At 41.4% G+C, this 15,548-nt stretch overlaps 1 protein-coding gene across 3 annotated transcripts in view; it reads left to right on the forward strand.

Annotated features, from left to right (window-relative positions):
* EPAS1 (endothelial PAS domain protein 1) overlaps positions 1-15,548 on the forward strand; it is an 82,624-nt gene that overhangs the window by 46,130 nt on the left and 20,946 nt on the right. For all 3 annotated transcript variants that reach the window (XM_054168227.1, XM_054168229.1, XM_054168230.1), the window contains exons 3-6: positions 8,515-8,666; positions 9,279-9,363; positions 9,856-9,974; positions 10,075-10,277. In XM_054168227.1, the coding sequence (XP_054024202.1) occupies positions 8,515-8,666; positions 9,279-9,363; positions 9,856-9,974; positions 10,075-10,277 (559 nt within the window). The remainder of the gene's footprint in view (positions 1-8,514; positions 8,667-9,278; positions 9,364-9,855; positions 9,975-10,074; positions 10,278-15,548) is intronic.

Consider the following 15,548-nt stretch of genomic DNA (forward strand, 5'->3'; position numbering starts at 1 on the left):
GAATACACTGAAATTAAAGAACTCAATTCAGAAACCCACTGTTTGTAAAGGCCTTATCTGCTACTTATATTCTTGAGTTTAGCTAACATTTAAACTAGCCAAGCTAAACAAGAAGGCTAAAAATTTAAGCCACGAATATTTGAAAGATAAAATTTATCAGGTGTTGGAATGAAGTGGCATCAGGGAGAGAACTTTCATTGTCATGATCAGGTTAATGACTTCAGACTACTGTTTATTCCTCATGTAAGGAATAACTGCTGCCTAACAGCTTACACTTGCTGAGATTCCTGAGACTGATGAATGTAGAGTACTGTTCTGGCCAAAGTAAATTTCTATCACTTTGAGAACCCTTGGGAGACAAGGCTGTAAAATTGAGTATAGGTGTTTCTGGAAGATGAGTTTTGTTGAAAAGATGCTGCCTTTCAGGACTGATTTAACACTGTTGTTCCACAGTAGCTGCTTAATATAGGTTATGTTTAATGGGTGCTGCTTTTCTCATCAGTTCCTGTGAAAGCGGATTTAAGTTTTTAATGGTGGGCTCCTGAATAATAGCTGTCTTTATATACATATTGGCTTTCACTGGAAGGCTGTCTGGTATGATTCAGAGTCATAGGGTTTTCGCTGACAGATGAAGAGGCTTGCTGGTCCTTGACAATAACATGGAGCACAATGGACACTGAGCTTGTGTGATGCCTCTCCACACCCCATTCATGCTTGTGCTCTTAGACCCTTTCTGAGCCCCAAGCAAAGCTGCCCCAGTCTCACATGCATGTTTAGCAGACTGGAATTTAGCCATTAATTCTGTGTTGCATTTGAGGAGCCTGGTTCGACTGCTAGTGAATCTGACAGGTGAATGGGGAAAGGATGAGATGGAGAACTGCAGTGTGCATGACAAGCAACTGCCTGCCCCAGCCTGCAGACTTCCTCTTTGCTTTATGTTGTCTTCATGGAAGCAGTGCTGATAATTTGGGCTAGACATGTAGTGTAAACTAGAGTTAAGTGGGAGTATTTGCTCTGTCATTCATTAGAACGTTAAAATAAACATTTACTGCATATATATATATACACACATACACACAAAATGTCATTAAAATAAGCTTGCAGTGCAGCTTGACACATGCTTCAAAAGGCAGTAAAGAGTACTGCTTGATTATTATTTTTGTAATTATTATTCTACCAAAACCTGCTAGTACACCAGATTGTATCCATGTTTGTGGGTATGGTTCACAGACACAGCCCTTCATTTCATGGCAGTTTTGCTGGGCGTGGAGAGAGCAAGGTCCTTCCCAGGACTGCATCCTCAGCTTTCTGCAAGCTGATGCTCCAGATGGGATTTCAGAGATGGCTGTAGGCAACTTGCCAGTCTTAGTCCACTGCCATTGAGTGTCTCATGCCCCTTCCTATTATTCCCTGAGTTGTAATAGGGCTTTTCACTTCTGTAACTCAGACTGTTTTACTAGCTATTTCTGCATAATGATTATTTATATGTCGGGAATCCAAGAGCTAGGGAAATCTATGCCTACATTCTTCCAGCAGGTGAATGGCAACGAATCTGAGCCCTCATTGAGAGCTCTCCTGCTACGTGCCTCCAAAAATCCCAGCTTCTGGATTTCAGGGTGCATGTCTCCTGCAGGCATTGCAGGACCTGAGTTTGGCCCTTGTGTCCTATCATAATAGGAAATAGCTGGTTGTATATCTCAGAGTTCAAAAGGGTAAAAAATACCAGGTCTTGCTTTATAAAACTTGCTGCTTAACTTAGTAACACATTTCCCTTTGATTTTCACAGTAGGCAGTTCTGTGTGGGAATGTTAGAGAGGAAGCCTTTAACATTTAGAAATGCAGGCTGTTCGTCTGACGGTCTGATTGAGATTAGTATCACAGGAAGCAAACTGAAACAATAGCTTTATAATACTGTTTCCATGTTGTGCACAGAACAGAACATGGTATAACTGGAATGCTAAGTAGAAATATTATTTAATTATCACCATCTTAAATATTTCTCAAGATGTCTCCTAATTGAGTTGACATAATACATTTTTGCCATCATCACATTCAGATGTTTGGGATAAATTTAGAACTGATCTTTGTTTTAAATAAAGGTTTTGATCCTATAAAGTTCTGCTGGAAATGGTTTGTTTGTTGGCCATGGTGCTTTTGAACGTGGGATCCTGTGTCCTTCAGAGTACAGTCAGAAAACCTGAGAGCAGTACTTGCCTCCTGCTGTTCTCTAGTAGACCTAGTAAATTAGCCTAACGTTTTTCAGGGGGTTAATAGATGGCAAAAGAGAAATAAAGGCCTTCTGTTAAAGAAGGACTGTCTTGGTTAACAGCTCACATTACAATAGTTGTTTACACTACCTCAGTCTTTTTTTCTCCGAGTTTGAGGAAGAGAACCCACTTTAGGAAACCTGCATAGGCATAAGCATGCAGTGTCAGTTTTAGGTGTTTATTTGGCCCACACCCATGCTAAAGGCATTACAGGAAACCAAACTCTTTGGTACTGGTGAGTTTCTGTGAGCTGAGACCACAGACCTTTTAGTCAGGCTAATCAGGCAAACACAATTTTACCAGCTTTCTTTAATCCCATCCCAATTGTGTGGTCACCCGGATGTCTTTTCTGTGCAGAGATCCAGCAAAGGAAACTGGATGGGAGTTGCTCCTGTGCAGGCAGACAGCAGCAGAAGTGGGGAGGTAACAAGGAAGCAGAGCGGAAGTTGTTTGGGAGAAGGGAGGGCACGAGGAAGCCAGTGTGAAGTTGTTTCAAGGGAGGGAGACAACAGAGCCGGAAAGCCAGCAGGGAGCAGAAGGGAAAAAATAGCTTTTCTCTAGGCTTTTAAAGGAGAAAACAAACTGTAGGGAGAAGTGATGTGGGCATTGTTGTTTAACTGTCTGGACGAGCTGCATCTAATCTCAGACCATTGTGGCATAAACCAGTGCTTTAAAAATAGCATATCTGCTTGTTTGCTAACTGTGCTGCTAGGAATGAGAGTGGTGCTGGGTGCTTAGTGCTTCAGCTGCTCCAAGTGATGTCCCTGTTTTGCAAAGGTGTACTAGGTCTCACGGGGTCATCAGATGGGTCCTGCCTTTCAACACCAGCAGCTGCAGGACTTGAACCAGGTTTCAGGAATGAGCACTTGAGTGATTTGGCTAGATACAAACTCTGCAAGCAAAACCACACTAACATAAGTATTTTCTTTTTCAAAGTTTCTTGTGCACTTTGAGCTAAGAGCCCTTCCTGAAGCTTCATGTTTAAGAGGAGCCTTTTCTTGATGTGCCTTAATTGAATACCTTTTATTGAACACATCGAAAATAACCCCTTGAACAGGATGTGCTGTCCTGTCAAGACAGAGGGGTGGAAAAAAGAAAGAAAGAAAAAGGGAAAAAACAAATCTGTTGCTTTCCTTTGATGCAAAACAAGAAACCAGGAAGAGAAGTCTGTCTCAAAGCTGCCTCTCTGTGATGCAGGATGGAACTGCTTTTAGATCATCCCTAACTTTTGCCTACTGGCATGAAGGGGTTTTTACAACCTTTCTCTGGAGTGGCAGCTATAGCCTGGTGTTTGCTATGCACAGTATCCAAGAAAATGTCTGGTACTTCTAAAATCCAGGATGAGAGATAAGGCCGTGAAAATTCTGTGGAGGTGGCAATGGGAGCTCCAGTGGAAACCCTCTTTATCACACTCTAACTCTGAACTGACCAAGAGGGCCCCTTGAGTCACCTAAAAAGTGTTGTGAGGAGTATTGGCTGTACACTAGGAGACTGTTTATACCTGAGCAGTTATTTCTTGTAAGGAGAGCCTGATTTTTGAGCTTTCAGACTTGTTCCAAGAGGTTGGACTGAAGGAAATGAGCAAGCATCTACGGAAAAAGTGTTCTTAAACTTGGGAACAGTGCACATCCTGACAGTGGGAATTAATCAAAGCTTGTTTACAAGAGCTATTTTTAGCATAAAAGGTTATCATAAACACTACAATAAGCATTTGCCATTATGGTTCAAAGTTTCTTGTTTATGAAGAAATTCTACTTTGGTGATTAGAAAGTGGTTCAAAATACAGCTGGTTGAAAAATACTTGCCAGAGTTTAATACAGACTGAGCAACTGACTGAAAAATACTGTACCAAAATTTGATGCATACTGTGAAATACTGCCTTGCCACAATGTCAACAGTGGATGATCCGTCAAACTGGGACATGGGACATGGTTGTTCTGTTCCTGATTCTGCTGTAGCTCTGACAGTCACCCCAGGGAGGCCACTACAATTTTCTGAGGCTCTGTGACATATTTCAATGTCTCCCAAACTCACCTAGACAGGGGTTCTCCCTCCTTTATAGGCTTCCCAGCGCAACATGAGCACAATCTTGGCCCAGATCCATAACTGTAACTATAATATGAAAACTAATATTACAGTACTTCACTCTGCCAAATACGCTATTAATTTATAATTAAACTGGCATATTTGCAGTCCTGTCTTCCTGCTCTACTGTCATGATGCCTAAACTGACATACTGCCATTAGCAGAGGGGAGATGGGAAAAGTTGTAGGAAAAAAATTATTATTATTTCAAAATTTAATTGGAGGCTATTTTGAAAAGCAGCGATGACCAAAAAAACCTACAGAAACCAAAACTGAAAATCAGGGTAAATTGAGTCCACAGTTCGATTTCTTTGACCTGGAAAATCTTGAAAGTCTACACAGGGTGCTACTACATGGATAAAGTGACCTCAGATCTATTGGAAAATGAAGGCTGAAGTTCTGCCCTCCTGTTAACCTTCCACTTCTTTTTGGTCCTTGCTTTCTCAAATATTTTTCATCTGAAGCTGAACATTCTTATGCTAATGCTCTAGTCCAGCTGCAAGGTAAATCAATGAGGAAAATTTAAAGCAAAGTGAAGGACAATAAGGATTTCTGGACGCAGACTGCAGTAGCCATGCCTTTATTTGTTTTTCTTCTGGAAAACTGGTTCTTTCTAAAGCAAATCAGATTTTTGCTAGTGGCAATAACTGAATTGCTTCTGATATTTCAGTCTCCTAGTTTGTATATATCCTCTATGTATCAATAGCTAGTGATTTCCACAGGAGAAACAGAGCAAGCTATAATGCTGTAACAGCAGCCATATGAGCAACTGTTAATTATTTATATTGCTATGTTACCTGAGACAGGGCACACCAGGGCTGCCACACTGGTGCCCAGCATATTTCTTTGCTGCACACTAAAGTTCTTAAGACAGTTAATATGTTTCAGGGCTTTAACACAGATGACACCTCCTGGGACTGTGTGTTTGCAACCACCAGAAAGAATCTGGCCACAGGAAGAACACATGCATGCTTTTGGTTCATCCACCAGTGCCTTGGCTTCCCTGGGCAGACCACTGGGGGAAGCTAATTTGGGACAGACAAGGAACAGACAGGGCAGCACCACAGTGGTCCCTGGAGGTACTTGTCACCTAGCTTTATGTACCTGATAGTGCCTACAGTTCCCTCTACGCAGCTGATAGATCTGCTTGGCCTTTGAAATGTGAACATGCCTTATTCAGTACTACCAGAAACCCCTATCTGCCAGCTCCTCTTGCCTGATGCAGCCAGAGTTGCCAAGGCAGAAGGAAGGGATGCAGTTGGGTTTATTAAGTTTATTAAGGTGAAGCTGGAGGTTGTCTGCAAAACGCTATGGTTGGGCTTTTAGGATATTGGAGATAGGAGGTGCACAGCAACACAAACCCTCTTCCCTCCCTCCTCCCAGTCCATGTTTACAGATACCTCCAGCTAGACAAAGGTAATTTTAATTGAAAAAATTTGAACTCTGGTCCCACAAAGCCCTGTAACCACTGACTATATCTTTAAATGATGTGCTTAGCTATGACATTAAGAACCCGCAGCCCTGATCTTGTGTCCTCTGCTTGTGTTTGTATAAGTAATATAATTTATATACATGGAAAAGCAAACTTAATAATCTGATAATACAAGAAAAGTGTTTGTCTTTTACTGTTGGAGGCATTTAAGAATAGAAATGCATTGAATAGCCTTCCTGCCTTTGAATAGTAATGTTTTGTTAATGCAAACTTAATGAGCTGGGGAAAAAAATGGAAAGGAGGGTCTGGGGTTAGAGCTGAAAAGTCATTTTTACTCTGGACCCACACTTGGCTGATTGTCTTGGGCTGTAGCCATGATTCCTGCTGAATAAACCATTTGTTTTCTTCCAGAAAAGTTAAAAAAAAAAAGACCCTTGACATTCTTTACACAGCAGAAACAAGCTTGGGAGCAGATGGTCACTTACCTCTTTTTTTCCCCCCCCGCTTTCCTAAATGTCATTATGGTCAAAGTGCATACTATCCAGATATATTATTGTGTATTTTCTGTATTTTAAATGCTAGCCCTGATGTAATTTCCTGAAGTCAATTGCTTTGTACTGAGGAGGAACTGGCTCCTGCATTTATAGTTAGAATTGCACTGCAAAGAACATGAAATGATAAATCCCCTGCCTGTGCAGGCCATCCCCAGAGAGGTTCTTCTCTTCCCTTCTACCAAGTGCTCCCAATGGCTGTGGGACTGAGTCCATTTTTTTCCCTTGCTTGCATGATCAGTAATGGACTGCTGCCAGGGAGGGATGTTGAGGAGCAGGAGGAGCATGCAGCAGCAGCAGCCAGTGTCACTGTTCTCACCATTCATCTGTTCCAACCAGCAGCTCAGTGGGATGTGCATCGCAAATGCTGATCGCTCTGCGTTTTCTCACTGTCCGTCCTTAGGCACTAGCAGATGTAGTTGCAGGAGGTATATAGATCAAACTCATCTTTTATTCATTAATACTTCAAAGTAAAAAAGGCATTAGTTTGGCTCAGCCTTTTCCCTATCCAAATCCAAACCAGTTCTAATAATGTTTTACAAAGCAGTGTCCCATTCCTGCTTCTAGGCTTCTTCCAAAATGAGTACTTCAACAAGAAATATAAAGGGAAATAATGAATATTCTGTTTGAGGGAGGAAAAGAACAAAAATTCTTCTCAAGTGCTAACTTTATGTGTAGTAGAGAACAAAAATGGTATGCTGAAGTGGCAACATTAAACCATCAAAAAAGAGCAACTTCTTCAAGAAATTCATTTAAGATTCCCCCTGTTCTTTCAAATGAGGCTCATGCAATTATGGCTGGAGACTCTGGCCAGCAAAATCTGTGGTTGGCCTAGCCTGGAGCACTCTTGTACCACCAGGAAGGGGCATAGAGAGCATTATTGCTGCAGCCCCTCTCGCATCATCCTGGCTGCCTCAAGCCATGGGACACTTTGATCTAGACAGGACTTACATATGCCCTTGTATCTTCATCAGTGTATGGTTGAAGCTGGTTATTCTTTATTCTGAGACAAGGGGGCTTGTTTGCTTCTCTCCCCAAATTCAGAGCCCTACCCCACTAGACATACTTGCAATGACTTAATCACAAATGTGGAGGGTAACTGAAAAAAATATAAACACATGCTCACCATAGAGTGTCTGAGGTACACTGACCAGATGCAGTACCTGTAAATAGTTTTCTAAAGAAATAATCCCAGAAGTTTAACTTAAATCATGTCAGGAAAACAATGGGCCAGCTCCTACACAGGATTTTTTCTTAATATACCAACCATCTACAAATCATCTCCTGCAGGCTTCTTATTCGTGGAGCTGAGACGTACTGAAAAATGTCGAAGGGAAGTCAAGAGCGCAGAGTGGATACTTGTGTGACTGGCATTAGGAGGAACAGTGTCTAGCACTCCATCCCTGTCTATGGCTTTTGCTTACTAACTGCACTGTAGTGCCATCAGTTGTCTCTACAGCACAGTCAAAAGGCAGCAGGGAAAAGTATAAACAAAAATACCCAAAACAACTTTTAGTAAGTATTCTAGCGTGCCCTTGGATTTCAGCACAAAGGTGGCAGGTCTTTCTCAAAAATATGTAAGGTGCACTGGGTTCATGAATCTGCATAGGCAAACATCCAGGATGTAAGTGAGATCTCCTCCTTGTGGGACAGAAGTGTACATGGGCGATGAAGCTTATCAAGAGTTTGGTGAAGTGATGCCTGAGGGAGTTCTGATGTCTGCAGATGAAAAAGCAGGTATCAGTGGGATGGATCTTTGTTTTTTCTCAGGAATACTGAGATTACTTGGAAGAAACCACTTCAAGGGATTGGTTTTCTGGTTTTAATTGTATTAAAAGATAGTGTTAACAGGCATCTCCATACTGAGTGGAGGGATCTATTTAGGCATGTTTTTTAGGAACAGTATTTGAACTTCTTAGAATAATTAAGATGATGGAAAAGTGCACAGATTTGCTTGCCTCTGTGCTTTGAGATAGGAGACAAAGGATGCATGTGGCCAAAGAAGGTGCACAAAGAAGGTGCACTTCAGTGCCTAGGTGTATGTGTGCTATGTACTGGAAATGCATCTTGCAGAAACAGACAAAGCAGAAAATTATTTTGTTGCCTGTATGTACTGGTATTGAAAAGGCTGGGTGGGGTGCTGAAGATGTTACATGCTTTTTTTGCTTTTTTTACCTCAGTATGTGCTGACAACGAGAATGAACTAGAGGCAGACCAGCAGATGGACAACTTGTACCTGAAGGCTTTGGAGGGATTTATTGCTGTGGTGACACAGGATGGAGACATGATCTTTTTGTCAGAGAATGTCAACAAGTATATGGGTCTAACCCAGGTAACTTGTTCCCTAGTACTTTCCTCTCTTTGTAATGCAATTCCTAGAAATGAGTCCTATGCCTAAATGAAGAAAAAACATGTCATAAACAAAACACAGAATCTGTGTCACTGCACAAAAGACTGGAAATACAACGTCTGATTTTTCAGGTGGATACCTTGCACACCAGACATCAATGGGGGGTTTCCTTCACCCTTTCTAGCAAATTTGCAGCCCCTTTCATGACTGCAAACTTGCCTTTCTAGGTATTGTGTCGAGAATAGGCATTTACTTAACTTGTGCCTTAGACTATGAGACAGAGGGGACAAAGCTGCTTTTATGGGTCCCCCTTTTTTTGCTTTGTGGATTGGGGTTTTTCTCCTGTGTTGAAAATAGTGATGTTGACTGTTAAGTGCACCAAGCAAATACAAAGAGAAGGCATTGTTCTGGGGAGAAAATGCCAAGTTATGTGGAGGATAAGCAAAGGGAAGGTCACAGGATTTGTGTCTGTGAGCATCCTGTTGATGCACTTAGTTCTGGTGTCCAGTTTCATCTGAATAGGTGGTATTCAAAAGTAGATAAATACTATTAGTTGCTTTTATTTAGCTAAATATAGTTTTTCCTTTTGCACAGGTGGAATTAACTGGACACAGCATTTTTGACTTCACTCATCCATGTGATCATGAAGAAATTCGAGAGAATCTAAGTCTGAAAAATGGTAATAATGAAAATTGAAAAGCCACTGTTTGCTTTTTAAAAAATCAAATGAAGTAATTGGCTAAGAGTAGAGATCTGATAGTCATGGTAAAGGGAATTCTCGTTCCTAGTGTAATCATTAACTGTTACTCAATACTTTGCAGATCTGTTTCATTTTGCTAGATACCGCGTATATGTACTAGCACTGCCAACTGCTGGCTCAGTGCTTCTGTTTCATGGAGTTGAGTCAGAAATTAAATGTTTTCCCTTGTAACATTTCACAAAGATGTATGTGCTGAAAGCTGAAACATAGGTTTAAGTCCACAAAGTCGCATTTAAGCTCCACTTAGAAGTTTTAGGTTGCAGCTCTACAAACTGCTCTTTGATAGTCTGTACATCTTTGATGATCTCTGCAGGTAAATTATCTGAAAAATAGTCTGGTTTTATTGAATCTTTCCTGCTACAAATAAAAGAAATCAAGAAGCAAAACTCATGTGCCATTTTTCTTACGCAGGTCCAGGCTTTGGAAAGAAAAACAAAGAGATGTCAACCGAGCGTGACTTCTTCATGAGGATGAAATGCACCGTTACTAACAGAGGCAGAACTGTTAACCTCAAGTCTGCCACCTGGAAGGTATCATACTCTGAAGTGTTTTTGATATAAAAAAGACATTTTGGCATGTAGAAAAAGTATATTCTAAATTTTATTTCTTATTGAAAAATAATTATTTCAGGTTTTGCACTGCACTGGACAAGTTAAAGTGTATAATACTTGCCCTCCACACTCTCTGTGTGGTTACAAAGAACCTCTTCTCACCTGCCTTATAATCATGTGTGAGCCTATTCAGCATCCGTCAAACATCGACATTCCCCTGGACAGCAAGACCTTTCTGAGTCGCCATAGCATGGACATGAAATTTACCTACTGTGATGACAGGTAAATTCCACTGATTATTTTTTTTTGTCTTTTCCATGACTGTTTCTGTCTTCTTGAACAGAACAAGAAGTCCTTCCAGATGTCATCCTGACTGAACCTGGTAAGCAAGGACAAGAAGTACAGTCTATTACTAAAACAGCTATTCAGTGGCTTGCTTAATTCATCTCAAAAGTCAGTTTATGCAAAATGGTACTCCTGCTGTATGTCATCCTTCAGCTGAGTGATGAATTCAAGTTCACTGGCAGAAGATGAGGCAACTTAGAGCTGTAAGCATTAGCTTCTTGGGTATCAACAAACAGAATTTCTGATCTCATTTTTTTAAGTGTCTCAGATGATGTGCAGTACGGACCTTCATCAAGGAGTGTTTTACAGTTGTTTTAGGCCAGGATGCTGTTACCAGTTAGCTGGAAAGTACTTTATGCTTTAGATTGGCTAAGAATTGCTAAAGCATCCAGAGTGTCTGCAGCTTTGAAATAGGATTACAGACTCTTGTTCAATGAAAAGCAAACAACCTCTGCTAGTTAACTCTCTGCTCCTTTCGGTGGTGAAATGAAGAGAAGAAGGTGTTGTGCCAGGCAAGGGGCTGTGTTCTCCACTCCCCAGACTTCCCTCCCGAGTGGAAAAATCGAAGATTTTTCTTGGCTTCACCTGCCTGATTTCCCCTGGGATCTCCAAGGCATTTCATACCATCTGCCTCACCTCTCTGTCTACATATTGTGGTAATCACCCTCCCTGTGTGCGAGCTGAGTTAGAGATACCTGTCTTCCTGTTTCCCCATGTCCCCAGAAAGTGCTGTCTGTACTGCTGTGAGCTTGGTGTTTGTTTTGGGTTTTCTAAGGTTCATGAGGTCAGTCCTGAATCTAATATCAAATTCTAATCATAGAATCAATAAGGTTGGAAAAGACCTCAGAGATCGTCAAGTCCAACCTGTCACCCAACACCCCCGACTAACTAAACCGTGGCTTCAAGTGCCACATCCATTGCCCTCTGGAACACCTTCAGGGACGGTGGGGATTACACATATGCTCACATGTAGCACAAAAACCCAGCAGACTGAGAGCTAGGGGTTTTTTCATCCTTCAAAAGTATTTTTAAAACCTGTGCTAAACCAGAATATTATTTTAAGCAATATGATGAAACAGTCACATAAACTAGCAGTGTTAGCAGATGTAGATGAGAAAAAGATTACAGAATATAGAATTAACCAGTCTGGAAGAGATTTTTTTCGATCACTGAGTCCAACCTATGACCCAACACCATCTAATCAACTAAAGCATGGCAGCAAGTGCCTCATCCAGTCTCTTCTTACACTTCCAGTGATGCTGACTCCACCACCTCCCTGGGCAGCCCATTGCAATTCTTTCTGTGAAGAAGCTTCTTCCTAACCTCCAGCCTAAGCCTCCCGTGTTGCAGCTTGAGAGTGTGTCCTCTTGTTCTGGTGCTGGGTGCCTGGGAAAAGAGACCAACCCCCACCTGGCTACAACCTCCCTTTCAGGTAGTTGTGGACAGCAATAAGGTCTCCCCTGAGCCTCCTCTTCTTCAGGCTAAGCAACTTGTGACTGACCTTCTTCTGACCCCTCTGAGAATTTAGCAGCCTGTGTGCTCTGACTAGAAATGTCCCCTGATGTAACAGCAGTAAAACAGACTTCTCTTGTTTTCTTTTTTCTTGTTAACACTTTCAGGGTGAAATATTAAGATACCAATAGGACTTTTCTGCAAAAATATGGTATTGAGGATTTTGCTGTATTGCAGCATTCACATACCTCTGCTAAACTTAATATATAAGCAATTATAAATTAGAATTGGAGGGACTGATACTATCCTGTTAAAGATACACATGCTTATTATGCCCCATCTTAAATAACAGGAGCTTATGTACAGGGAAGAATTTTCATTTGCCACCTTCTAGAGGATTGGCTTGTGGGCAATTTCAGAAAAATTTCTTTAAAATCAGGTCTTAAAAGCAGCATGGCTTTCATTAGATAGTTTTGGCTGGATGTTTCATTCATGTTTTATTGAGCTTATAATAAAGCTATAAGAAAATCCAGCCAGACCAGGGAAGGAAGAGACTTCATGAAAATGTCAGGTTCTTCCCAGCAGATCCTCCTGGCTCTTCCTTCCCTCCCAGAGGGATGTTGATTTCTGTCCAACAGGCAACACATCACTAAACATGAAAATGCATAACACTCAGCTGTTCTTATCAAATTTGGTGCTGCTTCACAAATTGCATTGAAGGAGCAGCTTATGCCAAGAATGTAATTCCAGTCTGAGGAGCAGAGGAAGAAAAGCAACGTGTGCCAGTCAGATGCCTAAACCCTTTTCAACCTTCTCTGGCCTTTCAGCAGTGATGCAGCAGGGCTGAGACAGAGAGACTGTATCTTTCCAATTCAGGGTTGACATCCTTGATGGCAGCCTACCCCCTCTAATTCTGCTGTAGCAAACTTGAGTATCCCCTCTGCAGTTCATGCGTTAGGGACGTGCCTGTTTCTGGGAAGCATTTATTACTCTTTTTTAAACGCACTTGATTAAAGAAATTCTAGGATTTCTGAGGAAGTACTTTAAAGAATTGCAGTCATACTGGACCTTACTGATGGGAGAATCCACCCTCAGCACGAAGTTTAAATGGCTACAAAAGAGAGCTGCCCTTGTAGATGAAGCTCAAATTTATCCTTGTGGAAAATAGCGATCACATTGGTGATCTCCTCTGTGTCACAGACCAACATGCAAAATACAGGCTGGCTACATTTCAACAATTTTTAACAAAAACTAGTTGGCTGACATGAAATGTCATGATTCCATTTTGGCTATTCCTTAGGAGGGTACAGGACAGATGTGATATGAAGCGGCCAAGACTGTCCTTATATTTTGCCTTCCATGAAATAATTCATATCTATGGGCCTATGACTTGCCAGTACTTAGGTGGGAAACATTTATCTTCTGAAAACAGCTTTTGCAGGATGATGAGCCTGTAAAGAAAGGTTTGTGAGATAAAAACAATTAAAATAGGTTGTTCTGCTAAATGTCTGTTTCAGCCATTCCTGGAGAGCAGTATAAAAAATGTTCCCTTGCTCCACTTACCTTGGCTAAGTGGTTTACAGGAAGGATTATTTTAGCTGTAATACGGAAATGTTGATCAGTGGTACAATTCAATAATCCAAGTGAGGATTTAGTTCAGCTGCACAATGCTTTTGTGTCAGGGAAGATCACCAGTGAGGGTGTTTCAGTCAGAAAAAAGGCTCCAAAACTTGGAGCTGATGCTCAGCATATCTTCCCGTGCAGGGCCATGGGGGCAATGGGTAGATAGAAACAGTGGCAGTATGTTTCTGTGGTGGAGGAATACACCCCAAAAAAGGAGACAAATACATCTGACTTTGATAGAAGGGTCGAAAACTTCAGGTCTCCCAGCACATGCGGTCGCAGTCTTTCTGCATAAAAAAGGGATACCATATGCTGTGTTTTGGAGGGGAACAGAGTTTTGAAGGCAGGAAGGGTATTGTGGCACTGAAGGTGGTGATGGTTTTTCACCCTTACAACCTCTCTGAGGTGCTCGGGAGGGGAGAAGGACACAGTCTTTGCCTATAATTGTGGGTGACATGCATGAGGGGAGAGAAGGATAAGGAAACAAATCTGTTGTGCGTGAGCTGAGGTGTGCAGGCAGCAACTTGAGGCTGTGTCACAAACCAGTTCCCTCGCACCAGCACGCTGAAAAGCCTATGTTCTCTGTTACTTCAAAGGCATGGCTTGCTTTGGGGAATTGTATGGTACTAGTTACAAGAAACCAAATTAGTTATACCTTTTTTTTTTTTCTTTTTATTGATTGGAATATTTTAATGAATATTTGAAAACAAAAAGGGAGTGAAGGAGGATGTGTGGTGATTCAGAAATAGGCGCATGGAACATGCCAAGTCAACAGTGTTGGTCTCAGGTTTATTCCGAGTCTACAAGTGAGGTCCATGATGTGCCCAACTGAGAGGAATCTGAGTTGTATTGTGCTTCTAGTTATGCCCCTCTAGAACAGGAACATGCAGGCACAGGACCTTATATGAGGATTTAAGTCAGTTTGCCTTTCAGGGTATATGTGGCAAATAGTTTAAAATTAGGTCCTGGTCAAGTTTCTCATGTATCTGTCTAGTTTCTTTGCCTAGCAGGGCAGATACACCCGACCAGTTCTGTCATCCCTCTGGGCAGTAGTCCCAGGATTTGGGGTTTGGATTTGGTTTTGGTTTGTTTTGTTTTAATGAGCCTGGGTTAAAGTAGAGGAAGCCATGAATACTTTCTAGAGGAAATGTGGGTACTTGGCAGGACTGTGATGCTGCCATGCTGCCTGCTCTAGCAGGCTAGCAGAGTAGTTAACCCCAGACGTAGTGGCTGTGTTGGTCTTTATTATTTGTTTTCTCTCTCTCTCTCTTTTTAAAACTCATTCTGCTTTAAGTATAACTTTGTTTGTTCCTGTCAGGACTGATTTAATTCAGTAATTTGGTAACAGTTTGAATACAGAAATACTTTGTTAAGAGATCCACACCCTCACACACACGCAGACCACACATGGCCCAGTTGAATATACACCCGGCTATTTTTTAGTGAGCAATAAACATTACAGGAGGCTCTCACAAGGAGCCAGACTTCTCAGTCCTGATGGTTCTTACAGTACTGTTTAACTCAAGAAATTGTATGCAGAAAAAGCATTGTGCTCCTGTAGAGCAACAGAAAAGCACAATTTTAAGAGAAACCAAAACACCTGAAATAGCTCATCTTGTAGGAGATGCAGCCTTTGAAGCAGTGAGCTTTGTTTGTTCTACCATGTCTCAAAGAGATAAAGCAGAGGAACGTTGTACAAATACAGAAATAGGATTCAGATCACTAGTTTCTCCATTATGCACCATCAGCACAAAACTCTGCCTTTAGTCGACATCCCAAGAAATGGGTCTGTTAAGAGGAACTGAAGCAGTGCCTCAGAAGTATTTAAATAGTGGTAGTGGGCTACTGCCCATGTGTTTACTGTGCTTTCTGAGATTTTGACCTTAGTATGTCACAGTGACAAGTTTAGCTCAGAAAACTGAAGTTTCAGTCTGGCAAAATTAAGATTCCTCCAAAGGTATTTGTGTTTTCAGAAATGAGTGGTTAACAGAATAAACAGCCTCTCGGCCCACCTCTCTTCTTCAACAAAATTTATTATTATTCTAATTAGCACCAATTTAGCTTCTACAAATGCAAAGGAAACACAAAGCCCAGCATGGCATGAGTGCCATCCAAAACCACCATACAGTTTGT

The sequence above is a fragment of the Dryobates pubescens genome, chromosome 16, assembly GCF_014839835.1.
Source record: "Dryobates pubescens isolate bDryPub1 chromosome 16, bDryPub1.pri, whole genome shotgun sequence".
NCBI lineage: Eukaryota > Metazoa > Chordata > Aves > Piciformes > Picidae > Dryobates > Dryobates pubescens.